This window comes from Panthera pardus, unplaced genomic scaffold (assembly GCF_024362965.1).
Source record: "Panthera pardus isolate Hobbes unplaced genomic scaffold, ASM2436296v1 HiC_scaffold_12, whole genome shotgun sequence".
Lineage (NCBI taxonomy): Eukaryota > Metazoa > Chordata > Mammalia > Carnivora > Felidae > Panthera > Panthera pardus.
The window spans coordinates 60,564,470-60,587,140 of NW_026526677.1; the positions used below are offsets into that span (position 1 = coordinate 60,564,470).

The 22,671-nt window shown below is 37.5% G+C and overlaps 1 protein-coding gene across 4 annotated transcripts in view; it reads right to left on the bottom strand.

Moving 5' to 3' along the window:
* The window catches only part of GDPD4 (glycerophosphodiester phosphodiesterase domain containing 4), a 182,759-nt gene that overhangs the window by 137,158 nt on the left and 22,930 nt on the right, over positions 1-22,671 (bottom strand). For all 4 annotated transcript variants that reach the window (XM_019449913.2, XM_019449912.2, XM_019449914.2 and 1 more), the window contains exon 4: positions 151-244. In XM_019449913.2, coding sequence (XP_019305458.2) covers positions 151-244 — 94 coding nt within the window. The remainder of the gene's footprint in view (positions 1-150; positions 245-22,671) is intronic.

Below are 22,671 nucleotides of genomic sequence, written 5' to 3' on the forward strand. Positions count from 1 at the left end.
TTCTGCTAATACAAGAGTAATCTTGGGTTCTGAAGACTCCTGGCACCAATTGGATACCATCCTAGACAGGAGCACCTCATGAGGCTACTTGGGAAGAGAGTAGGGGAAACGTGAAACATTACTCACCAACAGCAATGAAACACTACTCACCACCAGCAATGAAGAGTAGGCAGTCAGGATCCCAAATAAACTCAGCAAAACAATGGACCAAAAGAACCAGTATCCTGTACCTAGAAAAATGACCCTGCAAAAATGTGTTTCAATCCTTAACATATAGCAGAAATAAGTAGTGTCTGTGTCAAGGGTAGGGAATAAGACTGGACTAGATGAGGCTTAGGAAAATGGAAGGAGGTAAGAGAAGAAATCTGAGAATAGATCTGTGAAGAGCTCTGGAGATATTTAGTTGAAAGTTTTAACTTTATCCTATAGGCAACTGGGTACTTTAGTGGGGTTCTGTATAAGTGGTATGATTTTTTTTTTAATTATTTAGAATATATACTCAAAACTTATGCCCTCTTTAAAAAAATCAATATAATAATACAGAAATTCTGCAATGTCAAAAGAGAAAAAGCCATCCATAAGTTTACCACCTTAATAAAATTAATGTTTTCTGGGGCGCCTGGGTGGCTCAGTGAGTTGAGCGACCGACTTAAGCTTAGGTCATGATCTCACGGTTTGTGAGTTCAAGCCCCGAGTTGGGCTCTGTGCTGACAGCTCAGAGCCTGGAGCCTGCTTCTGATTCTGTGTCTCCCTCTCTCTCTGCCCCTCCCCCACTCATGCTCTGTCTCTGTCTCAGAAATAAACATTAAAAATAAATAAATAAATAATAAAATTAATGTTTTCCATTTTGGCATGGTCCCTGCCCATTTGCATGTATGTTTTCATATATAGCTGCAATCACAGCCACCATATTAACTGCTCTATGCTAGAGCTAAGATATTTGGGCCCTTTAAAAACAGTTCGAACGTATTCTGTTCCTTAAGTATGTTATGAGAGAAAGCTGCTAATAATATGCTAAGAGAAACAGTGTTATTCTGGTCTACGTATTATATGTCAAATAATTTGAACTCATTTCCAGATAACAGGAATTACTTTCTCTTCATATAAAACCTGGAGAAATTATAACTTAATAATATAAAATTTAGATTAGTGAACATAGAACCACATTAAAAACAATAAGGGACATTCTCTTTCCTCACAGGCTTTAAGACACATCAAGAACAAAGAAACAGGCAATCAGCCATCCTAGTGAGAGCTATCCCAAATCAAGACACTGGGAATAGTATTCTGTAGAATATGAACTCACAACTAGAAATCCGAAAGCATCAAATAATGTCAGCAAATGAATTCAATAAAGCTAACAAATAAAAAACTTGCACTTAAGAAAATATAATGGCACAATCAGAAAATAATCACAAAATAAATATATTTAAGATGTTTAGAGAAATAAAGGAAGGACTAACACGCATGTAACAAGAATATAATGCTTTGGGGTTTTCAAAAAAGATTTTAAGTAATCTCTACACCCAAAATGGGGCTTGAACTTACAACTCCAAGATCAAGAGTCACATGTTCTACTGACTGAGCCAGCCAGGTACCCCAAGAATATGATGTTTCAATATGAGCACAGGGATAATAAAAAAAAAACAAAACAAAGTTCTTGGGGAAAAAATGAAAGATAGACTTAGTATCAGTCTAGATACAGCCAAAGGATTAATCAAACAGCTTAACCAAGAAGCGACACCAACTTTGCTTTCAAGTGAGAATGGAAAGTTAAGGTTTGCCATTTAATGGTGCCTCTACCTTTTCTAATCATTTCCCTGGCTACATTAGATTTTTTCTTTTTTTTTTTTTTTTTACTTCCTTTCAACCTTATTTTGTATATTCAATCACACATAAATATTATTAGTTCAATTCATCTGCTGTGAACTTCAGGCAAAGGAAGAGCTGTGGTTTTATTTCTCTCTCTCCCTTTTCTACCTCTTCCTGTCCCATTAATCTGTACTCATTCTTAGTGATGGTGTGTGCATGTGGTGGGGGGAGATAACAAAATGGAGTGAGAAGAATGAAAAGGAGTTAGCTTAAGTGACTGCCTACACATCAGTGGAACTTAAAAAAGGAAGTCTTTCTTGGTCATCACTCCTTTTTTCTGCAAATATACAGTTGCTGGGAATATACAGTAGGCTCATTCCATATGGATTGTCCAATGCAGGCTTCTTCTGACTTAGTATTTTCAAGCAGTTTTCTCCCTGCTCTGGGCCATTTGCTTTATATCCCCTTAGCAGCATAATCACATCCCCCTTTTAGATGGAAGCCTTCTCATTCAATACAGAAAGACTTTTTAGGGCAGACTAGTCAATGCAGCCTCCTCACTTAAATCCACATTTGCTGCACCAAAGCTTAAAGAGACCTTCCAGGACCCCTTCTCTGCTTTCCCATAGCTGCAAGATGCAGCTTTCTTGTACCTTCCCCAAATACATTTCCTACATACCACAATGCTTTATATTAGTCCCACCAATTTATTGTCAGCTGACAGTAATTCTGAGGGGGAAAAAAAGACACATTGTGGTGAGGCATTAGAAACTTTCACATAACATAAGGAATGGGGAGACATGTCTAACCCCACAACACACATGGGGGGAAAAGGGAAGTGATAGTCACCCCATCAAAAATTCTGCTCTAAAAGGGAATAACAACTAAAAAAGCTGGATGATATGTTCTTTAGAATCTAAATGAAGGCATGAGGGAGCCAATAAGCAGTGACGAACTATGGAACCAAGATCCAAGTAAGAGAGGAAAATCCACAATACATAACTTGTCATTTGGGTGATTTTTCTCTAGAAGAAGTGGCTGAGATAGAGATATCTTGCAGGGCTAGGAGGACAAAAATATGGGGAGGGTAATCTGCTAGACACTATACACTTTGATTTAGGACCTTCTAGGGCTAAATCTTAGGAGTAAGCACAAACCAAAAATAGACTGCTTCTGGGGGACTGAATCATAGCTTTGAACAATTTAAGTATGTAATATTGAATTAAGGTGAACAGGATTTGCTAATACACCTAGGTATTTGTCAGAGTAACTGAGAGGACATAATGTAATTCAAGGTCTCAAATTACCTATACAACTTATTATATACAATACTGCGCTCAAGCAAAACTATCAGTCATGCTAGGATAGGAGACCACATTAGTGAATGCCTAAAGAGATGACAACATAAAAAGATCTCTGGCATATCTAGGTAAGAAAGGTATTAGACACAGACTTCTAAATAAGTATCCGTAAAATGTTTAGACTGTGACAAAATTAAGAATTTCAGTATAGAACTATTTAAAAGGAGACCAATTTAAAAAAATAAAAGAATTTGTTAAACAAAGAATAGGTCAGAAAAAAATATCAAGAATGAAACAGACACACAAACAAATATACAAAAAATAAAGAAAAGTAAGACACTTGGGGATAAAGAAAGGAGGTCTAATATACATAAAATTGAAGTTCCAAACGTAGAGGTGATAAAAAATTGAGTGAAAACATCTGAAAAGAGAGTGGCTGAGAACTTTTCCAAAATGATTAAAATATTTTATTGGTCTGGGATCAGTCAGTAAAGGCTTTATTATAGGGATCAGACCTTATGCTGTTATAGAAGCCACTAGAGAAGGCTATATAAGTCTGTTACATCTGCTCTGATATTGGGCCTAAAGCTGCTAGAACTCAGGCCAGCAGTCGGGAAGGAAAACTGAACCTGACATATGAGAGAACTAAACTCTATAATGAGCAACTGGAACCCACAAGAACAAACTGAAACACATGAGGATAAACTGAAACCCATGTGGACACATACAATGGAACCTGTGTCTGTCTTTCACTGGGTCAAGCATTTAGCTAAGCTGGTCCAGGATACTGCTGCCTCAACATCCATTTTGTTTGGCCAAGTGGGCTGCAAGGAAGTTAAACTGACATTAGCCCCCTCAGAGAAACACATGCCCTATACAGCATCCCAGAGCCACAAGCAAATATAAATTCCTGATAGGACTCCCCCAACAGCCCTTGGGATCAGATTTCCTCTGCTCCCTGGCACCTGTATGCCTTATGTGCCCCTTAGATATGACTCGCATGGGGCTTACCAAACTCCTGCTCTTTTAGTTTGAATTGACCAATCTGGTCCTAGCCCAGTAACCACTCCATCCGAGGACACTAATAAAGGCATGTGCCTAAGTCATGCCTTCTGTCTAAACTCTGCCTTGACCTTCCATGTGCCCCCTTGAGGTATACCATGTACATCCTCTAGTACCTATAAGTAATAAACTTCTCTCTTTTGATTTCTCTTGTGGCCTGTTGTTGAACCACCACTCACTACTGTTGTTGCCTTGACTCATGATCTAGCACCCTGTGCTCCACAGAAAAGAATGTTAATTTAGCAAAGTTATAATACACTGCCTCCAACCTTGATGATAAGAATGACCTGTAGAAAAAGTTGGTGCCTTTGGTCATTGAGCTGCACACTTATATGGCCTAGGACACAGAGAAACTAAAAAAGAGATGGCAGGATTAGGGAGTATGTAGGCCAAGGTACCACCCCATGCCCCAGCATGAAGGCAGCCATAATGCCTGGGCACACCAATGATCTTCAGATTATAAAACAATGGCTGCTGATTCACTTCCCACATCCAAATTTTATGCAACTTTCTCGTGTACCTAATCCTAACCCAATCCTATACTGGCAATAGAATTCTTAGAAATGTAGTTTCAGTTTAGCAGTCCCAGATAATATAAGATCACAGCCCACTCATGGTCAACTTGGAATCCATACACACCTCTACTAACTACCCTTACTTTCTAATATGATGCAATGATCTCTCATAGAACCAAAAATACACCAATCCTCTCTCCAAGAGAGGTTAGAGTTCTCACCACAGGGTGATGGTTATACCTCCAGTTTAAGTACTGATATATATGGTTAACTACTATTAACATATATATATATATATGTTATATATAAATATATATAGATATAGATATATATAGATAGATAGATAGATATAGATATAGATATAGATATATATAGAAGGAAGGAAGGAGAGAGGAGCAAGCAGAATTCTGGCCCCCATGAATTCTGTCCTCTGGTGTCACACCAGTGATGATGTTATATTAGATGGCAAAAGGAACTTTGCAGACATAATTAAGGTTACTAAACAGCTGACTTTATTTTATTTATTTATTTATTTATTTATTTATTCATTTATTTATCTATTTATTTATTTATTTATTTTTGAGACAGAGAGAGACAGAGCATGAACAGGGGAGGGTCAGAGAGAGAGGGAGACACAGAATCTGAAACAGGCTCCAGGTTCTGAGCGGTCAGCACAGAGCCCAACGCAGGGCTCGAACTCACGGACCACGAGATCATGACCTGAGCCGAAGTCGGACGCTTAACCGACTGAGCCACCCAGGCGCCCCGACTAAACAGCTGACTTTAAAATAGGGAGATTAACCTGGATTATCCGGGTAAATTCAGTGTTATCACATGAACTCTTAAAATCAGAAGAGGAGGGCATAAAAAGGAAGTAAGAGAAATGAGAAAGAAGAACTCAGAAATCTGAAGTTTGAGAGGACCTGACACACAGTTCTTAGTTCTGAAGATAGAGAAGGTCACAAGCTAAAGAATTCACTGGCTTTGAGAAGGTGAGAATAACTTCCATCTGACAACCACCAAAGAAAGGGCACTTCATTCCTACAATGAGAAATGCATGGATTCTGCCAACACTGAATAAACCAAGAAGTGGATTCTCACCCAGTCTACACATAAATGCTCAGGCCAGCATTTATGCACCTTGCTTTCAGTATTACAGTATTATAGTATAGTATTATTAGCACCTTGATTTCAGTATTATAAGATCCTAAGCAGAGTACCCAGCTGAGTACCTAAGCAAAGTACCTAAGCTGAGCATGACTGACTTATGACCTACAGAACTATAAGACAATAAACAGATATTGTTTTAGGCCACCCAATTTTCAGTAATTTGGTATAGTAACAATGGTAAAACTGCCCATAAAACTTACTTGTGACATTAGAACCTGTGGGAGCACAATCATATATACAACTTCTATTTGATAATGGACAATTTAGTGAGAATTCTGCTTGCTGCTGAGTATGTTTCTTCCAACGATGCATTCCAAAACTAGAGAAATAACCATAGAGTGGGATTGGGATGTGCTAGACCCACTATGGAAATGGACCTCAGCCAGGAGGAGGGGCCAAGATGGCAGAGCTGCATGGAACTTTTTTCTCCCTCTCTTGTCCCTGAAATACAGCTAAATCAACACCAAACCATCTTGCAAATGGTTTGCAAATAGTTTCCAAACCTAGAAAACTGATTTGAGGATTAATGCAACAATCTGCACAACCTGAACCACAGAACTCAGCAGGTATGTGGTGTGGAGAGGTGAACTGGGGTAGACAGAAGCCACAGAGGGTAGAGAGCTGCTTTTGCTTGAGGAGAAAGAACAGAGACGGGGGGAAAGTACAGGAAAAGCACTCCCTCACCACACAAAAGCAGCTGGAGAGAAAGAGTGGACGGAACAAAAAAAGAAAGGAGAAAGGGACTGCAAAGGGCTGAACAAAAAAAGAAAGAAAGGAGGAAGGAGACGGTTTGAATTCCATTAAGATGCTATAAACAGGAGAGCACGGAGCTTGAAACTCTGCAGCTCAATACCTGGCAGAGCTCTGGTGGGAAGAGCTAATCCTCAGGAGCAGTGAAGTCCAAGGGGTCCTCAGGCCACACGGGGAGAGGTAGTTCCCCTGCTGGGAGGACATTTGGTAGAGGCTATGTGGCCTCCCCACAGGCAAAGGTCCCAGCGGACCCCAAACAGCCACATTTGCTGGTGTTGGAACAAGGATGTGAGGGGTGAAGTCTGGTGTCAGATGGGTATTGTGATTTACCATAATCCCTGAAACGCTGCTGCTACACGATCACACGAACTTCTGGGGTGGGCTAGCACCCAGCCGCAGTCTCTGGACATCTGCAGCCCAACAGTCACACAAACATACCAGGGGGCTGGCCAGCACCCAGCCAGTGCTCAGCGAGACCCTCCCCTAGAGGGTCTGAGCAGGTCAAAGCTGCAGGACCCTCAGAAGTGAAGGGTTTGGAAACACAGCCCCATCTTAGATAAAATTCAGAAGGGAGGTGCCAGCTGGCAGGTTGATGGCTTGGTCATGTGCAGCATAGAAGTGGGGAGTGGACGGAAACTCTTGCTGATTGCTGGTCAGCAAGAGTACAGAATTCTGATACTAGAGACTAGGTAGCTGGGTGACACCATTTTCTTTTCTTTTTTTAATGTTCATTTATTTTTGAGAGAGAAAAAGAGAAACAGAGCATGAGCGAGGGAGGGGCAGAGAGACAGGGAGACACAGAATCTGAAGCAGGCTCCAGGCTCTGAGATGGCAGCACAGAGCCCAATGCGGGGCTCAAACCCACAAACTGGGAGATCATAACCTGAGCCAAAGTTGGATGCTTAACCAAATGAGCCACCCAGGCGCCCCTAGGTGATGCCATTTTCACCCCTCCTGCACATGCACATACACGCCTACACATGCCACAACAATCCATGCCAGTAAACTAAGCAGTGACATCTCGGGGAGAATGGAGCTGCTATACCAAGCCCTGTCCAACTGGGCCAATCATGCTAGATGAACACCACAAAATCTCTCTACCTGCTTAGTTTACAGACTATAAAGTGCTTCATAGTTTGACTTCTAGGGGAAAGTGGATGTAATTTCAATTGCATTCATCCTGTTCACTGGTACATCTACTCAATTTTTTTTCTTTTCTCATTCTTGAATACAGAATTTATTTTTATTTTCCATTTCTATAAAAAAGATCTTTCTTTAATTTTTGTACTTTATTTTTTACTTTTTAATAAATTTTTTAAATTCTATTTTACTGTCATCATTTCATTTTATTCTATTTTATTGTATTGATTTTCTTAAATTTCAAACATTTCCATTTCTTTTTCCTTTTCTTTTCTTTTTATTTCTATTCTGTCAAGCTTCTTTCAAAACCAGGCCAAGACACACCTAGGAATTAGCATCCTTTATTTGATTTTTTGTGTTGTTTTTAATTTCTATTTAAAATTTTTTTATTTTACTAATTCTTTTTCTTCCTTCAAAATGATGAAATGGAGGAATTCACCCAAAAAAAAGAACAGAAAGGAATGACAGCCAGGGACTTAATCAACACAGGTACAAGCAAGATGTCTGAACCAGAATTTAGAATCACGATAATAAGAATACTAGCTGGGGTTCAAAATAGCATAGAATCCCTTTCTGCAGAGAATAAAGAAGTAAAATCTAGTCAGGACAAAATTAAAAATGCTATAATTGAGCTGCCATCTGGAATAGATGCCCTGGCGGCAAGGATGGATGAAGCAGAGTGGTGAATCATCAATACAGAGGACAAACTTATGGAGAATAATGAAGTAGAAAAAAAGAGGGAAACTGAGGCAAAAGAGAATGATATAAGAATTAGAGAACTCAGTGACTCATTAAAAAGGAATAACATCCAAATCATAGGGGGGGTCCAGAAGATGAAGAGAGAGGAAAAGGGGTAGAAGGTTTATGTGAGCAAATCATAGTAGAAAAGTTTCCTAACCTGGGGGAAGACACAGAAATCAAAATCCAGGAAGCACAGAGAACTCCCATTAGTTTCAACAAAAACCAACCATCAACAAGGCATATCATAGACAAATTCACAAAATACTCAGGCAAGGAAAGAATCATGAAAGCATCAAAAGAAAAAGAATCCTTAACCTACAAAGGAAGACAGATCAGGTTCGCAGCAGAACTATCTACAGAAACTTGGCAGGCCAGAATGGAGTGGCAGGATATATCCGATGTGCTGAACTGGAAAAATATACAGTCAAGATCTTTAACCAGCAAGGCTGTCATTCAAAATAGGAGAGATGATAAGTTTTCCAAACAAAAACTAAAGGAGTTCATGACCACTAAACCAGGCCATGACCAAAAACCAAGAAATTTTGAGGGGGATTCTCTGAGGGGAGAAAAGATGAAAAAAAAAAAAAAAGACCAAAAGCAACAAAGACCAGAAAGGACCAGAGAACACCACCAGAAACTCCAACTCTACAGGCAACATAAGGTCAAAAAATTTGTATCTGTCAGTACTCGCTTTAAATGTCAATGGATTAAAGATCAATCAAAAGACATAGGGTAACAGAATGGATAAGAAAACAAGATACATCTATATGCTGTTTATAAGAGACCCATTTTAGACCTAAAGACACCTTCAGATTGAAAGTAAGGGGATGGAAAACCATCTATCATGCTAATAGTCACCAAAAGAAAGCTGGAGTAGCCATACTTATATCAGACAATCTAGATTTTAATATAAAAACTGTAACAAGAGATGAAGACGGGCATTATATCATAATTAAGGGATCTAGCCACCAAGAAGATCTAATAGTTGTAAACATTTATGCTCCAAATGTGATGACACCCAAATATATAAATCAATTAATCACAAACATACAGAAGCTCACTTCAACACCCCACTTACAGCAATGGACAGATCATCTAAACAGAAAATCAACAAGGAAACAATGGCTTTGAATGACACACTGGACTGGATGGACTTAACAGATGTATTCAGAACATTTCATCCTAAAGCAGCGAATATACATTCTTCTCCAGTACACATGGAACGTTCTCCAGAATACACCACATATTGGGACACAAATCAGCCCTCAACAAGTACAAAAAGAGTGAGATCATACCATGCATATTTTCAGACCACAACACTATGAAACTTGATATCAACCACAAGAAACAATTTGGAAAGATAACAAATACTTCAAGACTACAGAATGAATCCTACTAAAGAATGAATGTGCTAACCAAGACATTAAAGAGGAAATTTAAAAGTACATGGGAGCCAATGAAAATGATAAAACCACAGTCCAAAACCTCTGGGACGCAGCAAAGGCAGCCGTTAAGAGGGAAGTATATAGCAATCCAGACCTTCCTAAAGAAGGAAGAAAGGTCTCAGATACACAACCTAACCTTACACCTTGCAGAGCTGGGAAAAGAACAGCAAATAAAACCCAAAACAAGCAGAGGATGGGAAATAATAAAGATTAGGGCAGAAATCTATGCTATCGAAACCAAAAAAAAAAAAAACAAAAAAACAAAAAAAACCCAAAAACAAAAAACAAAAAAAACCCAGAACAGATCAATGAAACCAGGAGCTGGTTCTTTGAAAAAATTAACAAAATTGACAAACACCTGGCCAGCTTGCTCAAAAAGGAAAAGGAAAGGACCCAAATAAAATCAAGAATGAAAGAGGAGAGATCACAACCAACACAGCAGAAACACAAACAATAAGAGAATGAACAATTATATGCCAATAAAATGGGCAATCTGGAAGAAATGGACAAATTCCTAGAAACATATAAACTACAAAAACTGAAACAGGAGCAAACAGAAAATCTGAACAGACCCACAACTAGTAAAGAAATCGAATTAGTAATCAAAAATCTGCCAAAAAACGAGTCCAGAGCTGGATGGCTTTTCAGGGGAATTCTACAAAACATTTAAAGAATAGTTAACACCCGTTCTTTTGAAGCTGTTCCAAAAAATAGAAATGGAAGGAAAACTTCCAAATTCATTTTATGAAGCCAGCATTACCTTGATTCCAAAACCAAAGACCCCACTAAAAAAGGAGAACTACAGACCAATTTCCCTGATGAACATGGATGCAAAAGTCCTCAACAAGATACTAGCTGACCAGATCCAAAAATACCTTAAAAGAACTATTCACCATTACCAAGTGGGATTTATACCTGGGATGCAGGGCTGGTTCAATATCCGCAAAATAATTAACGTGATTCATCACATCAATAAAAGAAAGGACAAGAACCAAATGATCCTCTCCACAGATGCAGAGAAAGCATCTGACAAAATATAGCATCCTTTCTTGATAAAAGCCTTTAAGAATGTAGGGATAGCAGGATCATACCTCAAGACCATAAAAGCCATATATGAAAGACCCACCACTAATATCATCCTCAATGCGGAAAAACTGAAGAGCTTTACCCCTAAGAAAAGGAACATGACAGGGATGTCCACTCTCGCCACTGTTCTTCAACATAGTATTGGAAGTTTAGCCTCAGAAATCAGACAACACAAAGAAATAAAAGGCATTCAAATCAGCAAGGAGGAAGTCAAAGTTTCACTCTTCGCAGACAACATGATACTCTATATGGAAAACCCAAAAGATTCTACCAAAAAATTGCTACAACTGATCCATGAATTCAGCAAAGTTATAGGATTTAAAATCAATGCACAGTAGCCGCTCTGGAAAAGTGTGGAGGTTCCTCAAAAAATTAAAAATGAACTACCTTATGACTCAGCAATAAAACTACTAGGAATTTACCCAAGGGATACAGGAGTGCTGATGCATAGCGGCACATATACCCCGATGTTTATAGCAGTGCTTTCAACAATAGCCAAATTATGGAAGCAGCCTAAATGTGCATCAACTGATGAATGGATAAAGAAAAAGTGGTTTATATACACAATGGAATACTACTTGGCATTGAGAAAGAATGAAATCTGGCCATTTGCAGCAACGTGGATGGAACTGGAGGGTATTATGCTAAGTGAAATAAGTCAGTCAGAGAAGGACAGATATCATATGTTTTCACTCATATGTGGATCTTGAGGAACTTAACAGAAGACCATGGGGGAGGGTAAGGGGAAAAAATAGTTACAGAGAGGGAAGGAGGCAAACCATAAGCAACTTAAATACAAAGAACAAACTGAGGGTTGATGGGGAGTGGAGGAGAGGGGAAAATGGGTGATGGGCATTGAGGAGGGCACTTGGGATGAGCACTGGGTGTTATATGTAAGCCAATCTGACAATAAAGTATATTCAAAAAATAAAATCAATGCACAGAAATCAGTTGCATTCCTATATACCAACAATGAAGCAACAGAAGGAGAAATCAAGGAATCTATCCCATTTACAATTGCAACAAAAACCGTAAGATAGCTAGGAATAAACCACAGAGGTGAAAAATATATACACTGAAAACTATAGAAAGCTTATGAAAGAAATTGAAGAAGACACAAAAAAATGGAAAAAGATTCCATGCTCCTGGATAGGAAGAACAAATATTGTTAAAATGTCGATACTACACAAAGCAATCTACACATTCAATGCAATCCCTATCAAAATAACACCAGCATTCTTCAAAGAGCTAGAACAAACAATCCTAAAATGTGTATGGAACCATACACCAAAAGACCATACCAAAAGACCCCGAATAGCCAAAGCAATCCTGAAAAAGAAAACCAACCAAAGCTGGAGGCATCATAATCCTGGGCTTCAAGCTGTATTACAAAGCTGTAATCATCAAGACAGTCTGGTACTGACACAAAAACAGACACTCAGATCAATGGAACAGAATAGAGAACCCAAAAGTAGACCCACAAGTGTATGACCAACTGATCTTTGACAAAGCAGGAAAGAATATCCAATGGAATAAAAGTCTCTTCAGCAAGTGGTGCTAGAAAAACTGGACAGCGACATGCAGAAGAACGAACCTGGACCACTTTCTTATACCACACACAAAAATAAATTCAAAATGGATGAAAGACCTAAATGTAAGAGAGGAAGCCATCAAAATCTTCGAGGAGAAAGCAGGAAAAACCTCTTTGACCTTGGCCTCAGCAACTTCTTACTCAACATGTCTCTGGAGGCAAGGGAAACAAAAGCAAAAATGAACTGTTGGGACCTCATCAAAATAAAAAGATTCTGCACAGCAAGGGAAATAATCAGCAAAACTAAAAGGCAACCAACAGAACGGGAGAAGATATTTGCAAATGACACATCAGATAAAGGGTTAGTATCCAAAATCTATAAAGAACGTATCAAACTCAACACCCAAAATACAAATAATCCAGTGAAGAAATGGGCAAAAGACATGCATAGACACATCTCCAAAGAAGACATCCAGATGGTCAACAGACACATGAAAAAATGCTCAACATCACTCATCATCAGGGAAATACAAATCAAAACCACAATGAGATACCACCTCACACCAGTCAGAATGGCTAACATTAACAACTCAGGCAACAACAGATGTTGGCGAGGATGCGGATAAAGAGGATCTCTTTTGCACTGCTGGTGGAAATGCAAACTGGTACAGCCAGTCTGGAAAACAGTATGGAGGTTCCTCAAAAAATTAAAAACAGAACTACCCTACAACCCAGCAATTGCACTACTAGGTAATTATTCAAGGGATATAGGTGTGCTGTTTCAAAGGGGCACATGCACCCCAATGTTTATAGCAGTGCTATGGATAATAGCTAAAGTATGGAAAGACCCCAAATGTCCATCAATGGATGAATGGATAAAGAAGATGTGGCATATGCATACATATATATATATATATATATATATATATATATATATACACACACATATATATATACACGTGTATATATATATGTGTATATATATATATATATATATATATATATGTATACACACACACACACACACACACACACGCCATGGAGTATTACTTGAGAATCAAAAGGAATGAAATCTTGCCATTTGCAACTACATGGATGGAACTAGAGGGCATTATGCCAAGTGAAATTAGAGGAAGACATATATCATATGACTTCACTCATGTGGAATTTAAGATACAAAACAGATGAACATAAGGGAAGGGATGCAAAAATAATATAAAAACAAGGAGGGAGACAAAATATAAGAGAATTAAATACAGAGAACAAACTGAGGGTTGCTGGAGGGGTTGTGGGTGGGGGGTGGGCTAAATGGGCAAGGGGCACTAGGAAGGACACTTGTTGGGATAAGCACTGGGTGTTATACCTAGGGATGAATCATTGGAATCTACTCCTGAAATCATTATAGCACTATATGCTAACAAACTTGGATGTAAATAAATAAATAAATGGACCTGATCCAATTGCCATCTGTTACCTATCATCCAAAAAAGAAAGCCTTATTCTGACTAGTGAATCACAGTGGTGTTTTTACAGCTCCAGAAATTCATGTCAGTTCAGTGTCAGTGTCCATTAATTCCCCGAAAGTACAACCCCAATGCACAACCACCTTGGTAAATGGCCAGAGAGTCTTTGGGGGAAAAACTAGGAAGAAGATGGACAGAAGGAAGAAATACTTTTGGTCATGTAGCAAGGTCCTTCTGCAAGGCCTTCTCTTCATTCAAGGGACAATTTATTTGGTAAATGAATAAAACTGAGAGCAGGCAAACAACAGAAAAGATGAACAAAGCTAAAAGTTGAATCTTTGAAAAGGTAAAATCAACAAACCTTTAGCGAGACTAACCAAGGAAGAAAGCGAGGACCCAAATAAATAAAATTATAATGAAAAGGGAGACATTCCAATCAATACTACAGAAATGAAAATGACTGTAAGAGACTGCTACGAACAACTATATGTCAACAAACTAGACAGACTAGAAGAAATGGATAAATTCCTAGAAACATACAATCTACCAAAATGAATCATGAAGAAATAGAAAATCTGAACAGATCGATATTGAATGAGGAGACTGAATTAGTAATAAAACACCTTCCAACAAAGAAAATCTTGGGACCAAGACTGCTCCCCTAGTGAATTTTACCAAATATTTAAAGAATTAATACTGATCCTTCTCAAACTCTTCCCAAAACTGAAGAGGGAAAACACTCCCAAACTCATTTTACAAAGCCAGAATTACCCTGATATCAAAGCCAGATAAGGGCACTACAAGAAAACTACAGGCTGATATTCCTGATGAATATAGATGCAAAAATTCATAACAAAATATTAGCAAGCCATGGGTCGCCTGGGTGGCTCAGTCGGTTGAGCCTCCGACATCAGCTCAGGTCGTGATCTCACAGTCCGTGGGTTTGAGCCCCATGTCGAACAGCTCGGAACCTGGAACCTGCTTCAGATTCTGTGTGTCCCTCTCTCTCTGCCCCTTCCTCACTTGTGCTCTTTCTCTCTAAAATAAACATTAAAATTAAAAAAAATTTTAAACAAAATATTAGCAAGCCAAATTCAATAGCACATTAAAAAGATCATATACCATGATCAAGTGAGATTCATCCCAGTGATGCAAGGATGGTTCAACATATACAAATCAATAAATGTGATACATTACATTAATAGGATGAAAGACAAAAATCATATGATCATCTCCATAGATGAAAAAAAGAGCACTTAACAAAATTCAACACCTACTCATGATAAATATTCTCATGATAAAAATTCTCAGTGGGAAAACGGAGAAACAAACTCTTAACTATAGAAAATAAACCGATGGTTACCAGGGAGGAGGGGGAGGGGAATGGATTAAATAGGTGGTAGGGATTAAGGAGGGTACTTGTGATGAGCGCCATTGTATGGAAGTATTAAATCACTAAATTCTACACCTGAAACTAAATTTACACTGTATGCTAACTGGAATTTAAAACTTGAAAAGAAAAAAAAACTCTCAACAAATAAAATATAGGAAGAATATACTTCCATATAATAAAGGACACATATGACAAGCCCATAGTGAGTATCTCACTCAACTGTGAAAGGTCGAAAGCTTTTCCTCGAAGGTCAAGAACAAGACAAGAGTGCACACTCTCACTACTCCTATTCAACATAGTACTGGAAGTCCTGGCCAGAGCAATCAGGCAAGAAAAGAAATAAAAGGCATCAGAATCAGAAAGGAAGAAGTACGACTGTGTCTACTTGCAGATTACATAATTTTATATACAGAGAATCCTAGACTCCACCAAAAAACAGTTAAATATAATTAACAAATTAACAAATACAAAATCACCACACAAAAATTAATGGCATTACTGTACACTAATAATGAGTTATCTGAAAAAGAAATAAGGAAAAAATCCTATTTACATTAGTATCAACAATAACATACTTAGGAATAAATTTAACCAAGGAGGTGAAGGTCTATGTACTGAAAAAGATAAGACACTGAGGAAAGAAAGTGAAGACACAAATAAATGGAAAGATATCTCATGTTTATGATTGGAAGAATGTTATTAAAATTTCCATATTACCCAAAGTCATCTACAGATTGTTCAATCCCTATCAAAATTTCAAAGGCATTTTTCATAGAAAACAATCCTAAAATTTTTAAGGAACCACAAAAGACCTTCAATAGCCAGAGCAATCTGGAGAAAGAACAAAGCTGGAGGCATGACACTCCTTGATTTCAAACTGTATTACACAGCCACAGTAATCAAAACAGTATGGTTTTGGCATTGAAAAATAGACACATAGATCAGTGTAACAGAATAAAGAGCCCAGAAATAAAACCATGTAATAAGGTCAATTAATTTATGGCAAAGAAGCCAAAAACCAAGAATGTACAATGGGAAAAGAGCAGTCTCTTCAATGAGCAGTGTTGGGAAAACTGGACAGCCACATGGCAAAGAATAAAACTGGACCACTCTGCTATACCATACACAAAGATCAACTCAAATGGATTATTAAAGATTTTAATATAAAACTTGAAATCATAAAACTCCTAGAATAAAACATAAGCAGTAAGCTCCTTGACATCCATCTCGGTGATGATTTTTTGGATTTGACACCAAAAACAAAGGCAACAAAACAAGCAAGTGGGACTACATCAAACGAAAAAGCTTCTGCCCAGCAAAGGAAGCCATTCTCCAGATTTCACTTTCATCAAAATAAAAAGGCAACCTATTGAAAGGGAGAAAATATTTGCAAAACATATACCTGATTAAGGAGTTAATATCCAGTACACACAAAGAACTCATACAATTCAAAAGCAAATAAATAATCCAATTATAAATGGGCAGAGGATCTAAACAGACATTTTTCCAAAGAGGACATAGAGATCAGCAGGTACCTTTTAAGGTGCATAGAAGTTATAGCAAAGGGAATACAGTCAATGGTATTGTAATAGCATCATATGGTGACAGATGGTAGCTATACTTGCAGTGAGCACATCATACAGAATTGTCAAGTCACTATATTGTACACTTGAAACTAATGTGTGTCAACTATACATCGATAAAACAAACCAAAAAAAAAAACAAAACCCAGTGGATAGAACAAAAGAGGAATATGGGACAAGATGGAGGGAAATATGTTAATATGAATGTAGGGGCTATTAATGCAAAATTGTATATAGGCATGGAAGAGGATTGGTCCAGTTTACATCCCACTGTGCTCCAATCCTGGTTCCATTCTTGTGAAGAATAAGCTCATCCAGAGATGAACATCTCATATACGATGAATATGCTAAAGAAATGCTTGAGTTGTTTAGGATAGAGAAGAGAATATTTAGGGGAATGATGGCTGTCTTCAGTTGTCCTTCACTGTATGAGGTGCTAGATGGCAGAACCAAGACCAGTGAGTAAAAGTCACAGGGAAGGCAGGTTTCAGCTTATTATAATAAAGAGCTCTTAAAAACTTAGAGCTCTATAAATAGGGAAAGACTGAAACATAAAACTGTACGTGCCCACCACTTGAAGTTTTAATCAGAAATTAGAAGACCACCTGGAAAGATTATTTAAAAATATGTTTGCCATGTAGAGAACTGGAACAGTTGGCCCCAAGGTCCCTTCTGACTCTGTGAGTCTACATCTTTAAATGGGATTCTGCTGAGACTACTAGATACTAACCCCCCACACATACCCCTCCTTTTATGGGTAAGTAGGCTCCACCTACTCTCTGTGTACACTACTAGTGAAACTTTTTCCCTAAGAGAAAGATTAGAAGTCTACTACAATACTTTTTCTTTATTATTTTACAGTTTATGAACAGTATTTACATGAGATTCTCCCATTTGCCCCTCAAAACAGTCTCATGAAATGGGTACAGCCAGAGTTTGCTTGCTCGCTCTCTCTCTCTCTCTCACGCACACACACACACACACACACGCGCGCGCGCGCACACATAGAAGCACATATGTGCACATGCACAAAGAATGAATACACACAAATTCATACACAGACCCATGCTAAAATACATGCATGAGGTAAATTTCAACCTTTATTGTGATCATAACTGATGCTTATCAAATGTAATTGGTTATTTTAAAAGTCAATCCAAACGAAATCTGAATAAGCTCCATCTGATTGTCAATTTTCTGGTTTTAATATTATATAATAGTTTTACAAGATGTTAATACTGGGTGAAGCTAGGTAAATGTTGCATGGGACCTCCTTGTATTTTCTTTTCAACTTCCTGTGAATCTATAATCATTTTCTAATAATTTTCCAAATAAAGTCCAAAAAATCAAACTAAAATATGATATCACACTGGTACTCATGAGAGAGAGAGCAGGTAGGGAAGAGGAAGGCATGAGTGCTGATACATAGGCACATGTACCCCAATGTTTATGGCAGCACTTTCAACAACAGCCAAATTATGGAAACAGCCTAAATGTCCATCAACTGATGAATGGATAAAGAAGATGTGGTTTATACATACAATGGAATACTACTTGGCAATGAGAAAGAATGAAATCTGGCCATTTGCAGCAACATGGATGGAACTGGAGAGTATTATGCTAAGTGAAATAAGTCAGTCAGAGAAAGACAGACATCATATGTTTTCACTCATATGTGGATCTTGAGAAACTTAACAGAAGACCATGGGGGAGGGGAAAGGGGAAAAAAAAGTTACAGAGAGGGAGGGAGGCAAACCATAAGAGACTGTTGGATAATGAAAACAAACTGAGGGTTGATGGAGGGTGGGGGAGAGGGAAAAGTGGGTGATGGGCACTGAGGAGGACACTTGTTGGGATGAGCACTGGGTGTTAAATTATATTTTTTAAAAAAAGAGGAAGGCAGAAGACAGAAAGATAAACTAAAAGCACAAGAACTTTAAAAATAAGTCAAAGTAAAAACGGGCCTAAAAGATTTTAAAAATAAACAAGTGGGACTACATCAAACTAAAAAGCTTCTGCACAGCAAAGGAAACCATCAACAAAATGAAAAGGCAACCTACCAAAAGAAAGAAAATATTTGCAAATCATACATCTGATTAAGCAGTTAATACCCAAAATATTTAAAGAACTCCTACAACTCAATAGCAAATAAACAACCCAGTTTAAAAATGGGCAGAGGATCTGAACAGACATTTTTCCAAAGAAGACATTCAGGCCAAAACTACACCACTAATCATCAGAGAAATGCAATCAAAACCACAATGAGCTATCACTTGACAACTGTTAGAATGGCTATTACCAAGAAGCCAAGAAATAACAAATGTTAGTGAGGATGTGGAGAAAGGGGAACCTTTGTGCACTGTTGGTATGAATGTAAACTGGTGCAGCCACTATAGAAAACAGTATGGAGGTTCCTCAAAAAATTTTAAATGAAACTAACCATATGACCTACCAATTCCACTTTGGGGTATTTATCCAAAGAAAATAAAAACACTAAGTCAAGAAGATATATGCACCCCCACGTGCAATGCAGCATTATTCATAATAGCCAAATATGAAAACAACCTAAGTGTCCATCAACGTATTAATAAAGAAAAATGTGGTATATGTATATACAATGGAGTATTATTCACCCATTAAAAAAGAATAAAATCTTGCTACTTGCAACAACATGGATAGACCTTGAGGGTATTTATGCTAAGTGAAGTAAGTCACAGAAAGATGAATACTATATGGTCTCATTTATATGTGTAATCTAAAAACAAAACAAAACAAAACAAAACAAAAACCAGCCTCATACATACAAAGAACAGATTGGTGGCTGCCAGAGGCAGAGCATGGTAGGTAGGCAAAATGGGTGAAGGGAGTCAAGGGGTACAAATTCCAGTTATAAAATAAATAAGTCATGGGGATATACAGCATGGTAACTATAGTTAATAATACTGTATTGTACATTTGACAATTGCTAAGAGAGTAAATCTTAAAAGTTCTCATCATAAGAAAAAAATATTTGCAACTATGACAGATGTTAACTAGACTTATGTGGTGATCATTTTGCAAGATCTACAAATATGAAATAACTGTACATCTAAAACTAATATAATGTTGAGCATCAATTATACCTCAAAAAAAAAGTGTTGGTGAGGATGTAGAGAAAGGAGAACCTTGTGTACTGTTGGTGGGGATATAAATTGGTACAGTTAACTGTGGAAAACAGTATGAAGGTTCCTCAAAAAATTAAGAATAGAGAGCCACCTGGGTGGCTCAGTCAGTTAAGTGTCTGACTTTGGCTCTGGTCATGATCTCACAGTTCTCAAGTTCAAGCCCCACACTGGGCTCTGTGCTAACAGCTGAGAGCCTGGAGCCTGCTTCAGATTCTGTCTCCCTCTCTCTCTTCCCTTCCCCCACTTGCGCTCTGTCTCTCTCTCTCTCTCTCTCTCTCAAAAATAAATTTAAAAAAACATTAAATTTTTTTTAAAAATTAAGAATAGAGCTACCATATGATCCAGTGATTCCACTCCTGGGTATTTATCCAAAAGAAGTGAAAACACTAACTTGAAAAGATATATAACCCCCATATTCATTGCAGTGTTATTTACAATAGCCAAGACATGGAAACAATCTAAGTGTCTACTGGTGGATGAATGGAGAAAGAATATGTGGTGTGTGTGTGTGTGTGTGTGTGTGTGTGTGTGTGTACAGACAGACAGACAGATAGATATTATTTAGCCATAAAAAAAGAGGAAACCTTGTCATTGTGACAACCTGGATGGTCCTTGAGGGCATTATGCTAAGTGAATAAGTCAGACAGAGAAAGACAAATACCATATGTTCTCATTTATATGAAATCTTAACAACAACAACAAAAAATCCTAAACTAAATGTACAGATACAGAAAACAGATTGGTGATTTCCAGAGACAGGGGGTGAAGGTGGACAAAAAGGTGCAAACTTCCAGTTATATATATAAAGTCTTGATGTAATGTACAGCATAGTGACTGTAATTAATGATACTATATTATATATTTGAAAGTTATTAAGAGACTATATCTTAAATGTTTCCATTACAAAAAAATTTTTTAATTTAAGCTAGTTTAAATTCAAACTAGAATTTTTAACGATGGGTTAAACGATGTATGTTAACTAAATTTAATATGGTGGTCATTTTGCATATATACAAATATCAAATCATAATATTGTACATCTGAAACTAATAAAATGTTATATGTCAATTATATCTCATTAAAAAAATTTTTTAACTGGGGAAAATTTTCTAAATACAAGAAATGAAACATTTTTGTATTCCAAGTGCTTTTTAATAACTTAGAACTGATCCATAAATAAAGACAGCATGTAAACTGATAAGAAAACTCACTAAAGATCCCACGAGATAATAGGCAAGGGAAGAAAACTAAAAAGAATATAAATTAAACTAGTTTTAACACTTAATCAATGATTAAATTAAAACAAAACAAATTCTATATAGAAAATTAATAGAAATTATTCAAAATAAGAATAGCTAGTGCGGTCAATGACAGGTTAAAATAGAAACTCTCATATACTTCTGTTGTGAATAACAATCACTACCACCTTTTGAGAAAGTACTTCAGCAATAGGCATAATGAATTTTACAAGTGTCTATTCTTCTTGACTTAGTAATGCTCCTTGTGGGACTCTATTCTAAGATCTAAGTCAGAATACAAAGCTTTCTCTGCACTCTTATTTTATAAAAAACAAGAAAATTGGAAACACTCCTAATGCACAACAATAAAAAGTGGTTAAGTATATTATAGCATCTTCATGTCATGAAATATTTTAAAATCATCTTAAATGATATTGTTTTTGGGGCACGTGGGTGGCTCAGTCGGTTGAGCTTCCGACTTCGGCTCAGGTCATGATCTCACGGTCAGTGAATTCAAGCCCCGCGTCGGGCTCTGTGCTGACAGCTCGGAGCCTGGAGCCTGTTTCAGATTCTGTGTCTCCCTCTCTCTCTGCCCCTCCCCCGCTCATACTCTGTCTCTCTGTCTCAAAAATAAATTAACATTAAAAAAATTTTTTTAATTTTCAATTTTTAATAATTAGTCAAAATATAATTGTAAGTGAAAAGGCAAAACAAAATTATATATACGTATGGTATGAGCGCAATAATGTAAAAATAAGCGTAGAAAAAAAGGTTGGAAAATATACCAAGAAGTGACTGTCACTCAAGAATAAGACTAAACCAATTTTTATATTTTCTAATTTTCTGCGTTTGAAACAAACCATATTTTACTTCTACAAAGGTAAAACTAATCAGTATTCCATTTTTTAAAAAAGCCTCATATCCAAACATATACCCCTTTCTCCCCGAAATACCAAATAATGGGTAAGATTTGCAACCATCAAGCCAGAGAAACTGGAAGAGCTGGGAGGAGTCCAGGATGAAGAGTTTGGCCATGAAAGGGTACCAAGAAGGACCTGCTACTGTGTTCAGAGTTCTAGGAAGCTCCCTAAGGGCAGAAGGAAGAGGCAGAGGCCAGAGGTAAGGCAGAGACATGAGGGTTGGTGAACAGAGATCATGAAGACCAACTAGTGTAGGCATCAACAACCCAGACAAAAGACTGAGGAACAAGGTGTCAGGGAATCATCTGAATAAATACTGGGGATACTGGAAAAACAGAGAAAGCTTCCCACTGAGCC